The sequence below is a fragment of the Anabrus simplex genome, chromosome 6 (genome assembly GCF_040414725.1).
Source record: "Anabrus simplex isolate iqAnaSimp1 chromosome 6, ASM4041472v1, whole genome shotgun sequence".
NCBI lineage: Eukaryota > Metazoa > Arthropoda > Insecta > Orthoptera > Tettigoniidae > Anabrus > Anabrus simplex.
Window position 1 is genome coordinate 215,440,826 of NC_090270.1, and position 18,013 is coordinate 215,458,838.

Genomic DNA, 18,013 nt, shown 5'->3' on the forward strand with positions numbered 1-18,013 from the left:
GATCCCCTGGTGCAAATGAAGAAGACTTTACCAGTTCATGACCTCTCCCACCTCGTCCCCTTCCTCTTCGAATAGGTTGCCTGCTGCTAAGGGATCGTCCTCTGCTGCAAGATTGATCACGGCTGGTTGAAGAAGTAACTGCGTCTATCGTAGGTGCGAAGTCCACTGTGTACATATTTTCATCAGCCGAATCACCATCACTATCCGACATATTATCACACTGTTGAGGTATAAAATCCTCATCGTCACTCATTGCGTCTATATCTGATAATGTATCTTCGTCACCTGATTCGTCTTCTCCTAGATTTTCAAGTTCTGCTAATAATTGAACAGGAGTAAGTTTTTGGCGCCGAGCCATTATTACGCACTATACGACACAAGGGACAGGCACTAACTCGTCCACTCGCAACCACTGCTAGAGGCATACTATTTAGTTATAGCATACGCCCCTATAGCGCTACTTGTAAATATATCACAGGAAGCAAGCAGTGAGCAGAATAGAGCTCTCCGTATCAAGGAAGTGAAGCGGTCAAGATGACCGCTTATGGCCTTCCTAGGTATAGGGGACAATATCGGTGTTCCCTTATTATCTACGGATGTAATTTTTGGCGTGAATGTACATAACCCTAAAAGATGAAAAGTCACAAAAGAACAACCTCGTGAGTAAAAAATTACGAGCGTGGAAATACCTTGAAATTCGCTAACGGTCAAAATGACCGGTGTGGCCGTTCTAGTGTTAAAGAAATACTACTAGAACACTGGTTGACTTCCATCATCCACCCTCTATATAAAAAAAAGCTGACAGAACAGTACCTAACAACTACAGGGGAATCTCACCCCTAGAATTGCATACAAAACCCTGATGCTATGCATAAAAGCAGACTGGGATTCTTTGGACACATAATGTGCAGGATTCGAGACTTCTGAAACAAATGGTACAGTATAATCTCAACTAAAAAAAATACCACAACAGGCTGCAGATGTATCAGATAAATAAGAGAGGATCCAAAGGAAATTAGCCCTACACCAGAAGACACCACAGATAAAATAAAATAAAAAATCCTCCACTTCACACTTGCAAGAAACAACACAAATATTTTCAACACTAGAAAGGGCACGAAGATTGGAACATATGAAAAGGTGCTGGTAGAACCACAAGGTCCAGTCCCTTTGAAGACTTGGATAACAGACTGACTAAAGTGATCCTATGTATTCGAAGAAAATTGGAGGAGGAGGAGAAGAAGAATAAGAAGAAGAATTTAAGAGACACCAGACCTCGAAAAACCAAATAGGGGTACCAATATCGTAAGCAACCCAGTGTTGGAAATTAGTTTGAGCTGGCCTGTACACAGCTACCCACCTACAGTAGCAACATTCTCTCTTGTTCACATTTTGACAAGTCTTCTTGGAGTTCTCAGTACCATTCTTGCAGTAGTGTGAATTGCATCTGGCAGCAAAGGTCATAATGTATTTAGTTAGAGAAATATTACTAGTTTAACATTCTAAATCCAGCATCATCGTATACAGTTTCACACATAACTTATAACTTATTTCCAATGCTTAACACTACAGCTTACAGGTAGTTTATCCAAGGAAAACTTGGAGGACAGTTTCCAGTATGTTTCTGCAGATAACTTTATCAAATATGTCTTCATTACTCACTCACTCACTCACTCACTCACTTACATATATATAACTTCATAGTATAGTACTGTATATAGTACGGTATAGTATACTGGTATAAACTTAGCATAAAATTGTACTAGTAGTGAATACATGAGGCGACCCGTTCCAAAACTCGTCTTATCCAATTTAAAAAAAAAAATGAGTTAGAGGTAGCATTGCCTTCTCGGTGATGTTTGTCATAGTTCTAACACAAAATTGAGCACCAAAACTCTCCTTTTCCCATAGAAATCTGTCATCAAACTTAGGGTATTGTTCCATAACTCGCCTTATCCACGGCGCTTGTCGTTCCAAAACTCGCCATATACAATCAACCAACAGGAATGGATAATTTCAGCACGTGACTCACGCTACAATATACCCGCGTTTTATGCCAGTCTTTCCACTCTTTGAGTTGCTCTTGAACTGTGTTAGTCTTTCATGCAGTTTTGTGCTGTGAATAGAGTGTATTAAGATGACGAAAGTATTGCTCTTGTTGTGGAAGGTATATAAAAGTTGCTAAAACAGAACAGTTTCACATTCAGTTCTGCCAAAAGACATTCTTGAATGTATTGCATGTCAGCAAAGATCGGGTTCAGAGGCTTGCCAGAAATCACTTCACGACAGGGAAACTTCCAACAGAAAAGAGGGGAGGAGCTAGGATCAAACCAGAGTACACTGAAAAGAGGCACTCCCTGAAACGTTTCAATGAAAGTTTGCAGTGTTGTGAAAGTCACTATTGCCGCGGAAAGTCACCGGTCAGACAGTATCTACCCAGAAATTTAAGCATCGCTAAGCTTTACAAAATGTATAACAAAAAATCACCTGAAGAAGTGAGGGTGAAGCTGTGGTTCTTCCGTGAAATTTTTACGCGTTGCTACAACATAGGATTCGGAACACCAGTTACTGACGCTTGCTCAAAGTGCATAGAGCTCAAGGAGAAAATTAAACTTGAAAGTTCGAACGTATCACTGAAGAATTATTTAATCTTGGAACTTAGAGTACACAAACTAAGGGCTGCAGCTTTTTTTCAAAAAGCTCCAAGAAGAAAGGGACAGCATGGCAATATTTTCATTTGACTGCCAAAAGAATCTTGTGAATCCAAAAGTTCCAGATCAAATTGCATATTACAGTCGCCAATTGTACACCTATAATTTTACCATTGTGAGGGGTACCTCACATGCCAAGTTGACAAAGGAGAATGTTTTTACATACACATGGATGGATCATGAATTCAACAAGGGGTCTAATGAAACGTCATCTGCAGTTTACCATCGATTATCACAAACTGATTTGTCAAACTTCACTACTATACGAATTCGTGCGGATGGCTGCGGAGGACAGAACCGCAAATCTACAATGATTGCAATGTACTCATATTTCTTGACACACACAGCTCTGCCTAATATAGAAACTGTTGAATTGGTCTTTCCTATGACAGGCCACTCATTTCTGCCCTCTGACAGGGTATTTGCTCAAGTCGAGAGAGAGAGAGAGATACGGAAATGCCCTATAACCTGTAATCCAGCAGAATATGAAGGCATCTTTAGCAAACATGCTGAAGTCTTCAAGTTTGACAGAGACTGCTCGGTGAACAATTGGAAAATGGTTTCTGAAAATATGATGAAAATGCCTGCATCTTGGCACTTTGAATTTTCTTCAGTGAAACGATTTGTTATTAGAGACTCACTGGGAAATGTCACCCTTATGGGGAGAACCTCATTACAACTCAGACATCGGTTTAGGAAAATTCGTAATGAAAAAGGGAAAACGCCTGCGAGATATGCTAATGCCACCTGAATTATTGCCAGGAGTAAACTTGAATCCCGCCAAAGTAAAGGACGTAAAAAGTTTGCTTGAAAAGCATTTTGGAATGGATTGGGATAGGAATGAGTTGCTTTCTTTTTATAAGAATCTGTTCACCATAATTTCTGTAGACGAAAACAATCGTGTTGAAGAAACAGAAGTTCTTTGTGATGGATCTCAAGAGGAGGGAACAGATTTGAGAGTTTGATTAACAACAAAGTGATGTTTTATTGTTCAAGTTACTTATATTGTGAGTACAGTGTAGCCTATAAAGGAAGAATTCTCTCCAAATACTATGGATAGGATGTGAGTATGATAAATCACACTGCTGTGTTTAATTTATTTGTGAATATCATTATACTGATAGCAAAAAGGTGCATGAGTGTACTGGTGAGTTTTATTACAAGATTATATTGTCAATCCTTTCATTTTTCTTGTTTAAAAATAAGTTGTGTGAGGTAATATATTTTGAATTTTTTGGGTGCTCCAAAACTCGTCTTATCCAAAATACAAATGTAATTTATGGACGTTCTATTAATTATATTTATAATTCTTCAGTAAGACGACCCTATGACATTGGACTTGAACGCGTCGTAATACATTTAAACAAGTGAGCCTTATATTACAAAAATTACAGGTTTTTTGCTTTTCCTGAAAAATCACTTATGATGGATAAGACGAGTTTTGGAACGGACCGCCTCACATTTTCATTACGGTTAATTTAATATTGAATGTTTGGAATGCATCTGAACTGTATAATGCATTATAGTTATATACTCTATAGAAAGGTAGTCGTGGAATAATGATTATTATACAATATAATGCTATCATTGTAAACTTGACAAATCACAAACTTAAATTCCAAATGATATTTAGAACTTATTCACACATCCTCAACAGGTTTAGCATGTGTAGGTCTCATTATTGATATTTTTCTAATCTCTTTCCTCTTCCTAGGTACTGGAAGATATTGCACTGGAGGAGAAAGCAGCTCAAGACAAGGATCTAGCACTACTCAAAAAATGCCTAGAAGATAGTGCACTGGCCCTAAGTTATGATGGACGACAGTTTTATTCCCATATGTACCAAAATCTTGCCAAAGTTTTTGCAGAGTCTTCTGCCGGTTACACGTTTATGTCAAAACTTTTTGAAATATGTTTAAATCCTCCTGTTCCTTCCTTACTTCCTCTTGCACCGCTGGACGGTCAAGAGAAAGCACCTGAAGCCACTCCAGATAGCATACGCACAACAGAAACTGATGGTGAAGTTTTTGATCAATCTCGTTTTAACATTGTAACTCGTCTTGGTGACAACCCTGATTTTGTAGTGACAGTATCTACAGAAAGAGAAGAGATTTCCGTTTGGGACATTCATAAGGCAACTCCTGTGAGAACACTACTGGGAGTGACACATCCCATAAACCTTAAACCTATAGATGAACAACGTTGTGTTGTTCTGTGTCGCCGTGAGTTGCGTATCTACGATCTCAATTTAGGTCAGTTCGTGACCCGTCTCAAGGGAGTAATGAATCAAAAGATGCCATATTATGGTTTACACGATAATGGTCATCTTGTAGCTTTATCTCGTAACAGAATGTATGTAAACTTGATGAATTTAGAAAGTGGTGACTGTGTGACAACATTTAAGGCTGGAGAAGATCGCTTCCTTAACTCGCTCCTAGTATCAGGAGATGGAAGGTAAGATATAAACAAAGAAAGTTTTTATTCTATAAGGAAATAAGTACCTTTACACACAATTATTTTCCATATTTAATATTGTTATGTACTGACTAGAGATTAAAATTTACTAATCATATTGGCCCACTGCTTTCCATTTTCTACAGTCTCTTCTTTAATTTGTACAAATAACAAGATTCCCTTTTTGCACATCATGACTTTCTTTGTAAAACAGTCTCTTGACAATGAATAAGGTCTGTAGAACTTGCTATATGTATACAAAAAGAAAAGTGTGGGTTTCATGTCATAGAAATGTTATTTTGAATTCACATTTTTCAACATACTTATGTTAGTGATAGAGAAGGGCAAAAAATGTTACCAAAGCATAAAAGCTACAGAGAAACTTGACTAACTTTTTTAATGATGGAATACTATTGTCAGTTGCTATGTTGGATTAAGCTGAGGATTTTTCCCAAAATGCACATTTATTCTTGAAAATGCTAAACATGTGGAGTAAAATAAAAAATCCACTTTAGGTCAAATTATGATGAATAAAAGGGATTTGTTAGTACTTACAAATGCCTAGTTTAACCATTAGCATCAATTTACTAATAAATCCCTATTTAAACTCTTAAATTATTTTGAATTTCATTGTTTACTTTAATAAAACTTGTTGTTCACTTCCTATGAGGTTCAGAAGACAGCCTCTATATTTAGAAATATCCTGACTGAAACAAAGCATAAATGTACACCAGAAACCTTGAGAAATACACAATTGTCAACTGTAATGTAGGTAGAGAGTAAGTTGTTTCAGTACTGTGAGTGCAGTTTCATTCTGTCTTAACAGAATTGAGATCATTAACAAACTGGCACTTCTAAATACAGTAAAATCCCTAACATTGTTCAGGAGAATTAACCTTCCAGCGGGCGCGCATACCTGGATCTCCCAGGCGGGCGCGTGGCGGCTAAATGGCCGCCCTTTCTTTTACGTCATCAAATCGAAGACTTCTTAACAGTAATCGAAAGTGACGTTCACTGAAGTTAGCCTGCAGTTTTATCATTCCGGTTCCGTTGGTAGTAAACAATTCCAATAAGTTTGTGCGGTTTACTCTTTTCACGGCTATCATGAACAAGGCACCTAAAAGAGCTAAAATTTCTGATCTTGTTGTTTCTCCAAAATCTCTTTCTCGACCTTCTGCATGTTGCATCTTTACCCTGTCAATAAACGTATGTGTGTGTCTAACAATTTCTTAGACCATATTTGAATTTATTATGGTGAAAAAGCATTCTAGTTCAGTTTTACACTGGCGAGCTTGTTTTTATCAAGTTCTTTTCTTTTGTACTCCTTCCTATGGGATTATTTGCCTATAATGTCCCCAATGAAGATACGTAGGGGGCTGCCATCGCGGTCGTCATCGCTTACATCATCAGCCCTGTCCATCCCAACTTCAAAGTCACTACTGTCCGTTTCGATAACTTCGGGTTCGAAATCAATATCATAAGGATCGTCCCAAACATCTTCGCCTTCATTCGTTTCTTCTTCTTCCAATTCATCAAGAATTAAGAGAAAAATACAGGATCATTGTATCGTGCCCTGAAACGCGTAATAAGACATAATTACGTCAATATTATTGAAGGGAAACAATAGGAGAAAGGGGGGAATCGAACAGAAAACTAAGCAAACATCAAAATATAAATATATTTGAACACTCTGCATAAGAGCAAACATTCCTCTCTCACGCGCGCGCGCACACACGAACGAAATATATTTACTTATATGTTTCATTTGGGTATGAGAGAATACGAAAACAATCGGGCGCGTGGCGGCAGACTGGCCGCCTGACTCGAACGACAAGGGCAGGTACCACTTTGAAGCTGAACAGCGGCTGATCGGTGCAGACTGGAAAAAGTACGAAAACGCTGTCTCGTGTAACGATGAGTAATTAAAGAATAACCGGGGGTCCCGCCTGTCTAGTTGTCCATGAATGGCACAATCTCGTGACTTTCCCCAAAAGGCGGCCAAATTGCCGCCCACGCGCCCGCTGGAAGGTTAATGAACCTTTTCACTCCGGTGTAGCAGTCCGGTGAGAGGCTTTTCTGGTAGCTAGTGGACTGTTCCAGCAGTCACATGAAAGTGATGCCGCACAGCTGGTGAATGTAGCAATCCTGAGTCGTTCGGCTTTTCTGTGCTTCGCTATGGTGGACTGCTGGAGAAGTTCATGACATACCTTCATGTCATGTCTTGAGAGTGTGTAGTTTCTAGCATAATCTCCAGATGTTGGGGGCAATCAGTTCAAATGGAAGGGTTCGATGACTTTCTCTGTCATAACTTTGCCGCATAGTTTCTGTTCACTGCTAATGTGTTAGCACTTATATAGGTAGCTTCAAACCACTCTGGTACCATATCCCATGACATCTGAGAAAGCTATTGCCCTTATACTTCATCGCGACTTTGAAAGAGATGAAGATGGAAAGTATTTTAACTCAAACAGTGCTGTGTCCAACACCATGGATTTAAAAGGAGGATGGGAAGCTTTGTGTGAATGAAAATAAATATGCAATGATATTTGACCAAGTTAGATTTCTTTTTAAATATAAGTCAACCTATCATGTCTTAAGGAGAACAAATTTGAGTGGGAAGGATATCTTTTACAGAGGGCAGAGCCTGCGCATTAGGCTTTTGTCCTCAAGGCCACGTCTCCGCTCTTGCTACACTGGTGAAAAGGTTAAATAATGAACACTTTTAAGACCGGGTATATTAAAGGAGGGCACGCCTAAGAAGACCAATTGCTTAGCATGTGGTATGGTAAAAAAGACCAAGGTGTTTGAGGCATATTTTGCACATCTCCTTTCAGAAATCTGTAATTTAGGTTGTAATAAAGGTTTCTTTGTGATTTTTTTTTCTTATTATGACAAAATTTGTTGGAGTTTGGATTGAAAGTAACTAACAAAATGCTGCTGTTATCAACTTGCCCTGACCTCTCCAAAAACTTGGCATAGCAGCAAGTACACATTGTTTACCTACACTTTGTTGATACAGACCCAGAACCTCTGAATAACACTGATACACACCTATAATATATCTTCCTTCTTGCGTTAGATTGTGTGTCAATTCTTCTGGAGTACCTTTCCTAATAAGCTTCAGAGTATACGTAAAAATTGTCCTTATCTGTGAAGGTAACTAGCAGGAGGACACTTGAAAAAAAGAAAAAAAAGTGGTCCATGAATAATATATGGTAACCCTTGTTTAAGAGGCTGTACAAATTTAACAGCTTCACTACCACAGCGTAACCTAAGCCTTTTCTTTAACTCTTTTGTATATCTTCTGTATATTTTGCTCCTTTATAACAATTAGAATTCATACAGTAGTCTGAAAGTGAATCACAAAAAACCTGAATTTTGATACTCTACTTGTGGTGATGTTTATTTGGAATAGGGCCTATATTGCGTTGCAATATATATTATGTAACGTTGCTGGACAATTACGCCTACATATAATAATAATAATAATAATAATAATAATAATAATAATAATAATAATAATAATAATAATAATAATAATAATAATAATAAATGCATTGACATAAATATAATAATAAAATATGAATAAAACCACAGAATAATAAATAATAATAATGCAAAAATAAAAATAAATGTTGACATAAATAAATGAGAATAAAGAAATAATAAAATGACGCAGTGGCAATGAATACACAACAGAGCATGGAAACGTGACGGATAACTTTCCATATGCCAAATTAAATCATATACAATGGAACACTTACAGGCCTAAAAATGACAACTAAGAAGGATTGTGGAACGTGCGGGAAACCTATGAGGTCCATGGGAACATATGACGTTATGGGGGAGAAAAGACTTACAATAATACACCCAACAGACAAATAATTATTGAGAAAATGAACATACAATTATAAATGAAAAAATAAATGAACTGCAGATTAACTGATACTTGAGACACAAAACAAAAGATGCGTAAGGGAAACAATGAAGCTCTTCAGTCACGAACAATCTTTGACATAGAGATTCACAGTAAAGTTAAATTTATGGAATGAAAGGAGGCAACCTCGGAAGAATCAAAATTTAATTACACTATTCAAGAGAGAATGTTGCAGTTACTTACAATTACAACTAGAGTTACAAAAGAAGGTCTGCCTCCGAAAACAACACGTTGCGGACTAGCATAATAGCTAAGTCATACAAATGCTCTATTTTGGAAAATGTGGAAAACTAGAGGAAACTCCGGCACATAAGATGAAATTCTACATAATTACTGAAGTTACATTAAGTGGGAAATCCGAAACACAAGAATGCATTTAAAGAACATAAGGCAATAACATAGCGCTTACCCTTGCCGGCTGAAGACCCATTGTGGGACGGACGCAAAACGCGTCCACCCGCTGTAGTGATCCAAATTCAAAGATGCGGACAAATTAACTCGCACATGCGAGGAGCCGCAAACAGGAAATCGAGTGATTGCAAATAACCAATAGCAACACTCTAGTTTGCCACATTCACCAATTAAAAATCCTAATATACTGGCCAATAAAAAAACATTTGTATTTTGGCCAATGACAATATTCTTCTAGAATAATCCTTTCTGCTGAATCCGCATATTAGCGGATATAACAAAACGACAGGAAAGGGCCACTTACACGTGGCACACCCTGCCTCACAAGTCATGTATAACAATCCACATCCCTTTATATCATTTACAGAATAAGTCAATTTAAAACAGGAAATGTAAATACCCAGATCTCTTTGAAAATAAATCTTCTTCATAGTCAATTTCTTCATAGGCCTAAATATGTTATAATTTTTAAATAAGAAAGCTACATACAATAATTTGCTTTGCATAAATTATTCAGTTTTTTAAATGTTTTTGTTTACCCAAAATGATGACAATACAAAATTTACATAACATTACATAATAAGGACTTCTGTTGCTTCACTGATTTCTGTTCACTACTGTTCAACAATGGCCACATATTATTTTGCTACCCATCAATCTTTCATCAACTGATATTTGCTGGTGAGGGATGTAAAAGTATTGGATTGTCCACATGATTTACCGAAGGTTAAAATTTAGTACATGGGTCATAATTTGGTTCATTTTTCTTGTCCAACTTACTATTGTCAACTAAATGGAAGAATTAAGTAGTAAGAATTAAGTAGTAAGTAGTAATCTAGTTGTAGTGAATATTTGCCAACACCAGGGAGAACTTAGCAAAGAATTGACACACCATTATGACTTGATTGTCGGTTTCCTCTTCAAGTTCATATTCAAAAGGAAGGCCCTCATCTCTGCCATCGTCACAGGAATCCATGAGTGAAATCTTCTGGATTGAGAAAGGCTGATTTTTTGAGATGCTATAAAGCTCTTTGCATACCTATTTGTCTCTGTAACCATAAGTTGAAAGAGGCTAGTTGTAAAAAAATAAATAAATAAAAAGTCACAGGTTTTGAATCATGTGAAGGGCAGTGTTAGGTTCTGGGAATTCCATTAAGATAAAACTGTAAGAAAGCTGTGGCTTTCTAGCTTCAGACATCTTTATCCAGTTATCATGGTCATCACTTTCATCTGACCTTGAACTGTCTGAGCCACTCCCAGCACATATCTGTCAGTGTTATTAGTCATGCAAAGATCTAACTTCAGCACTGTCACTGTCTTCATACTCACTGCGAGCAGCATTCTTGTGCTGTAATCCAGATGTTAAAAGCTGATTTGGATTAAAACATGAGTCTAGATCACTGTCATCAGACAAATCTGATAAATCATCTAACAAATCGTCAGAGTTCTCTTAGATATCTGCCTCCGATTCCCTACTTGTCATACGTTCACAAGAAACACTTGTTATCCATAAAAACAATTGGTTATATCTCTCGAAATGGAAATCAGCACTTGAAATAATTATCTGCTTTGGAAGGAAATACCATAAATAAACAAATGATAAAACTGACAAGAGCGCACTAGGATACTTGCCGCCACACATGGTTTATGTTGAAACAGCAACAGCAGAATGGACAGCTCAGTGATAAGGATAGCGTAAGCTGGCGCTTTGCACTAGATGTGCTGCACTCTACTTTTTGGTGTTTATTTGGTGCTTTGACTCTCATACTCAATCAAACCATAATCTAACAGTCCCAGAAGATCTTCAAATCACTAAATACAGCATCATATTGGTCATTATGTTAAAATATGTGACCTACAGCTTTTGTTTTATTCCATCGACCAAATATCGCCAGCTGGTCGTTTTAGCCAGTGCGACCATTGACAATATATCATCAGTTGGTCTTTCTCACAAGGATTGTCACCGACGATATACTGTCAGCTGGTCGTATAAGGGTGAATATTAAGTTCATCTCTTTAGCTGAAACATCAGCATGTAGACATTCTGTTGAGTGGGTCCCAGATTCTTTTCCTGGTTGGGTCAGGGATTTAACATCTTGTTAATTCCTTCAATTCAGGAACTGACATTTGTCCCATCACTCTCTCTTTAATATACACACAATGAACCGCACTACCAACCATCTCAGAAACACCAAACAAATCACTCCACGTAGGGTATGTGTCAGTAAGGGTATCCAGCTGTAAAATAGGGCCAAGCTTGCATGTTTGCACCCACAACTCCACCAGGGTGTGGACAAAGTGGAAGAAAAAACACTAGAAGTTAATACATTTTATTCAAATTTTGATGGTGCATATTTTAACCCTTTAATGCTTATTTAGGCTGGCTGCCTAAGACAGAATTTTAATGCCTAAATGTATTCCGATTTTTTGCAATGTATTGCAGAAGGTGTACAAAAGATAACTAGATTTCTAGCTTCCAGTTTCATTCACTGAACTGAATTCTTTTATTCTGCCATAATTGGTATGGAAAATCAACTTTTAGAACCATTTAGTTGTTACAGTTTTTGACATTAACATACATTGCTAATCATTTTTTTTATAAAAATGACTTAAAATCCATATGGGACTGAATACATTTCAGTATTTAAAATGCAAAAGTGGTTTAGAGTTTCAAATTCTAGTGATTTTTATTGTTTTAAAATTTTGTAAAATAGAAATGTTTGTTTAATGTCATACCTTCTTTTGGCAGAGTACTAGTCTGTGGAGATGAGACACAGAAACCATTTCCTCTACTGGTATGGAACCTAGCCTCTCGCAAATTGCTTTATGATCTTCGTATACCTCATCATGATTTTGTCACCAGTCTAGCTGCAATCACACATGAAGGCCATTATGTGTGTTGTGTTGCAAAGGTAAATTACTAAAGTTTGATACCTCATGAAGTAAGAAGATTATTTTAACAGTATTTGAACAATATCATTCAAGGAGATTGTACTTAATTCTTCCAATATTCTCTTGTAGGAAGTTGATGAACCATGCCCAAATTTCATAGTGGTTTATGACCTGCAAAGTGGAACATTGTTTAAAAAGTGGAAACCTGGAGTCAATACCGTATCACTTGATATATCGTCAAAAGATGGTTGTGTTCTGAGTGGATTAGAAGATGCTCGTATTCTTGTCTGGGATCTCATTACAGGTAACATGTTTATCTGTAAAATGTTGGTAAGATACTCATATTCTGGTTTGGGATTTCGTAATTAATTAATGAGTTTATCTATAAAATGAACCATTTTTAACCAGATCGAATCTACTTTTACAAGTTCATGCATCTTGTCTCAAATTCATAACACTTAACCCATTTACCTTCTATTTAAAAAGGCCACTGAGTTTATTCAGAAACTGGATTTAAATCTCATGACTTATGAATTTTAGTGAGAGAGTTGGCTATGCAGTTAGAGGCATTCAGTTGTGAGCTTGCATTCGGGAGATAGTGGGTTTGAACCCCACTGTCGGCAGTCCTGAAGTTGGTTTTCCATGGTTTCCAATTTTCATACCTGACAAATGCTGGGGCTGTACCTTAATTAAGGCCACACTGCTTCCTCCCAACTCCTAGCCCTTTCCTATCCCATCGTCTCCATAAGACCTATCTGTGTCGGTGCAATGTAAAGCAAATAAAAATTTAAAAAATACAAATTTAAAGCTCTGCACTGCACTACAGCGCACATTAAAACAAAATTAATCACAGATAATCATACAGTAGGAATATTTTCATGCTATTTCTTTAATTTAGCAAGCAGAGGATTTGTACTCGCCAGTAACAAAGTTTCAGAATGAGGGTTTGGTGTGATAAACTTGAAAAATACTCAGTATTCATACAAGGCTACTGTGCAAGTTGGCTGCACAGTTGGGGCCATGTATCTGTTAGCTTGCAGTTGGAAGAAGATGAGTTCGAACCCCACTTTAATTGGCTCTGAAGACGGTTTCCTGTTATATCCTATTCTCACACCAGGTAAATGGATGGGCTGTACCTTAATTAAGGCCACAGTTCCTTCTTCTCCAGTCCTAACCCTTTCCTGTAACATTGCCACAAAATGAATAACTGTCTGAGTTGGTACAACATTAAAGCACTAGCAAAGGTAAAAATCATGGAGCTTTTGAACTTGTCACATTAGACTGCAGGGAGCAAAATAAGCCTTCATCTTACCCCAGTTAGTGTCAAACCACTTACCGTCTATTCATATTTTATTGGGATCAAATAATTTTAAAACACTGTATGTTCTAACAGAGGAAAATATTGATACTTAACCTGAAGCACTTGAGACTCTTCACAGTTTCTGGTGAATGAATGAATGAATGAATGAATGAATGAATGGACTGTGTTCCCTGCCATTCATATCCAGTCACCTCCATCCTTTCCTGCATGGTTTCATTGTGGTTGAATTATATCAACTCACTTAAATTATCATCATTATCACGAGTACTGTCTTCATTATCACCTTTACTTACTTCTGATCCACTAAATGAAACACTTTCAGACAGACTCTGATAGTGAGTTCGAACGCCACTGTCAGCAGTCCTGAAGGTGATTTTCTATAATTTACCATTTCCACACCAGGCAAGTACTGGGCCTGTTCCTTAATTAAGGCCACAGCCGCTTCCTTCCCACTCCTAGCTCTTTCCTATCCCATTGTCGCCATAAGACCTATCTGCGTTGGTGCGATGTAAAGCAAATTGGATATATATATACTACCCCTAGCAATAATGAACTGAGAGGTATGTGAACTATGGGAATATTGCTTCTACGTTCTAAGTAAATAAAAGAGAATGTTGCAGTCAGTAACAAACATAAGAGTAAGACATTCACGTTCCTTAGCTATTCGAAGAACCTTAAACATCAAAGGTACTTGCAGAGGTAGCCAAACTACAAGCAGAAATGCAACAGCCTATGCTCAGAAGGTGAGATCAGTCATCCAAATTGAAGGCCATGGAAGATGGAACAGGTCTGCCTAGTCATCTGAGGTGAATGGGTTAAGGTGAAAAGATCCTGCTCTTCATATCTCTTCATCATATCTAATGTTATATTGTTTTCCGTTATTCTTCTCTGACCTAGGTAACTGCAGGTGGAGTCTCTGTGGACATACTGCACCCGTCAACTTCTTGCGGCTGGATCCGCTGGGTGGATCGTTCATGTCTGCAGACTCAAACTGCAGAGACCGTTCTCTAAGACTGTGGAACCTAAATAAAGGTGGGTGTACTTTCTGAAGTTACTTGCCATCATATTTTTAGTACTTTCTTTAAAGACCTCTTCTCTTGAAGAGAATCACTGCTCTTGAGTGAGCTTTTTATTTTGTTAAGAACAAAGTCATACTTTTCAGTGTTGACTGAGTTAATGTAATTTTAAAACCTATCATATTGTCGTATTTAAATAATAATAATAATAATAATAATAATAATAATAATAATAATAATAATAATAATAATAATAATAATAATCAATTATTATATATTATATATTATTATATTATATTATTATATATTATTATATAATAATCAATTTTTTTTTTATTTTTTTTTTTTTTTACATGTACCGGTTTTCGCCTATTTTAATATAGCAATACTAAACTAGGGGCCTGTAGTCGCCAAACTATGCTTCCAATTTAAGAGCCTGTGGGGGTTCCCCTTTTTACAACAGGCAGAGGAAATACCATGGATGTATTTTACTGTCCCATCCAGAGAAATTACACAAAAATGGACTGATCATTTAATATAGTATAGCTTTCAACTTAACAAAAAGAGGACTGAATATGACATCAAACCCACAAGAAAATGGAACAATTCATGGACCTGTCATGACTGATAAAGTTCAGATATCTTGAATCTATGGTTGCTACAGTGACAAACTTAGCAATGAAGTTAACACAAGGATTAATGAAACCTGGATGAAAACAATAATAGTCTTCACCTGTGTTCACCAGATTAAAGACCACATCAATTCTTACATCTATTATGCCATTGTCCATCTTCTTGTACTACATTTAAAACATGTATGTTGAATGAATTTAACGTGTTCACATGCGAGTTTATCTCAAATATATTAAAAATAGCACTTTGTTCCTTTTATATAAATGTTTATTATAGTATTATGAAGTGAATGGCGGCCAAATGCGAAAGAGGCAGAACATCAATCAGTGAGGCTTCCCGCAAGATAAAGCAGATATTTTACATTCAGGAGATCAAATGGGCTGTATCACTATTGACCCATCCCAGATTTTTGATAGTGTAGATCACAGCAGATTGTTGACAAAAGTAAGGGCCATTGTACTAGACAAAAGAGTGCCTAAATGGGTGGCTACATTTCTAGAAAATAGAACTCTGAGAGAGAAATAATGGCCGGTTTCTGGTACACCACAGTTATCTGTGAGTTACCTAAATGGCCTTGTAACTTTAACTGTGCTGTTAACTTTAATGAGTTTCTGTAAACTTAAATCCAGATTTATAAACTCTGGCAATAAACAGTACAGATATCATCATGTTTAGTATCTCTCATTCTCCAAGTAGATGTCTCTATGCAAATGTTTTTTAGTGTTTTTTTTTGTAATATCTAGTTACTTTTACCAGCAGAAGTTTTCTATAATGAAAATGAAAATCTACACAGTCATCTCAATTGTAATGCAGTTATAAGAGGTGTCATGCTCCGAGGAGGTTGTAACTGAAACAGCAAGGGCATATAACACCATGCAAGTGGAATCAGTAACTGAAGCCAGTGATAACATGGAAGTAAATGTAGTGAACGAAATTTTGTCAACTCCAGCACACCCTAGGCCTAAACCAGCACCTAAAAGAAAATCAAATTATTTCCACAGCGTCAGTGAAAGCATTGTGAATAGAAAAAAGCTGAAACTGATATAGATGAAGAACTGGTGATAATTAAAGAGAAGGAATCTGATATGAAGGAAGTAAAGCATAATAAAAAATGTCAAATATTAGACATTCGAAAGAAAATTGCTCTTAAGGAGTTGGAAAAACAAGAATATGAATTTAAAATTAAGGAACTTGATCACAAAATAAAATTAAAACAATTTGAAATGATATAAAAACAATCAAAAACAAATATTACTCTTTTCCTTTTTTTTTTTTTCGTGTCATATTAATCTGGAGATTAGCCTCTGTTAATATATTATAACTTGTGATAATCTATAGTATAATACATCAATTTATATTAGAATATAAGTGTTTCATATTTACGTTATCTGAAAATGCGCTCCACAATTGTAGCATGCACAGCAATATCCTCATTATCAGGTAGGTTTTCTGTGGGTACTGGGTCGTCCTAATCCGCATTCATTTCCATAACTGGCATATCCTCTTTTTCCTCTGTCACTAAGTTGTGTAATATAGCAGCTGCCACTATTGCTATTAAAGTTGTTTGTCGTTTAAAGCACAATCCCATAGCCAGGATAGGGAATTGTCTCTTAAAAACTCCAAAGCACCGTTTAATGCAATTTCTTGTTTATATATGTGCTAAATTGTATCATTCTTGCGCATTATTTTGAGGGGGCTTAGAATTGGTGTAAGAATGAATTTCTTCTGCTTGTATGCACTGTGAGCAAGCAAAAAAAAAAGAGTTTGGAAATTCTCCTCAAACAAATCTGAGATTCAATGCAGATGTGGCCAGCGCGCAACAGTATCCATGATGCACAGATTTTTATCGCAGACTGCTTGAACATTATAAGAAAAGTAGGATTTTCTATTTCTGTACCATTCTGCATTTTCACCACCCGGAGACTAAATCTTCACATGTGTCTCATCAATGCATCCTATTACAGATGTAAACCCAGAAGTGGCATGGAAGGTTCTTTTTGTTTCTGCAAGTTCTACTGGGTTTCTCGGTATGTAAATAAATTCTTCCCGCAAAGCAGGAATTTGAGGGGGCACCTTCTGCAATATGCGGCATGTCGTAGATTTATGTAGGTTAATGTCATCACCTAGTAAAATTTGGAAAGTTCCTGTTGCCAGAAACCTTAGGGTAATCAGGCTTTGATTTAATGAACTTACAGATTGATTTTGGTGTGTTTCAGGTCTAATATTTTGACCAATTTGATGTGTACCTCACCACTATCTGTTTTCTTAACCTGTGCCTCATCTGAAATTAGGTTTCATTTAAGTGATCGAATGGATTTTTTGAAGCCCTGAACACAATTCCATATTGCTGATATAAACTGGTATTGTAATACCACCTACAGTACTATAAACGCATGATATTTACCGCAACTTTACAAAGAAAAGAAAGCATGTAAACACTACAATTACTATTTATTTAGCATATGATGAATACAATATTATATACAATATGTATAACAACCATCTCAAGTTTATAACCAAAGTCCCATATCAGAAGTTGAGAGCCAGAAAAGAGCTTCACTTGAGACACAGTGTAAGCCCTCTATAGAGCTTCTATAAGCATGCAAAGAACACTCAAATGCAATGTGATCCACTATCT

At 36.7% G+C, this 18,013-nt stretch overlaps 1 protein-coding gene across 1 annotated transcript in view; it reads left to right on the top strand.

The window, feature by feature from the left end:
- Window positions 1–18,013, top strand: part of LOC136876338 (NACHT and WD repeat domain-containing protein 2) — a 355,527-nt gene that overhangs the window by 328,230 nt on the left and 9,284 nt on the right. The window contains exons 21-24 of the mRNA XM_068228264.1: window positions 4,426–5,165; window positions 12,263–12,425; window positions 12,535–12,709; window positions 14,624–14,758. Of these exons, the coding sequence (XP_068084365.1) occupies window positions 4,426–5,165; window positions 12,263–12,425; window positions 12,535–12,709; window positions 14,624–14,758 (1,213 nt within the window). The remainder of the gene's footprint in view (window positions 1–4,425; window positions 5,166–12,262; window positions 12,426–12,534; window positions 12,710–14,623; window positions 14,759–18,013) is intronic.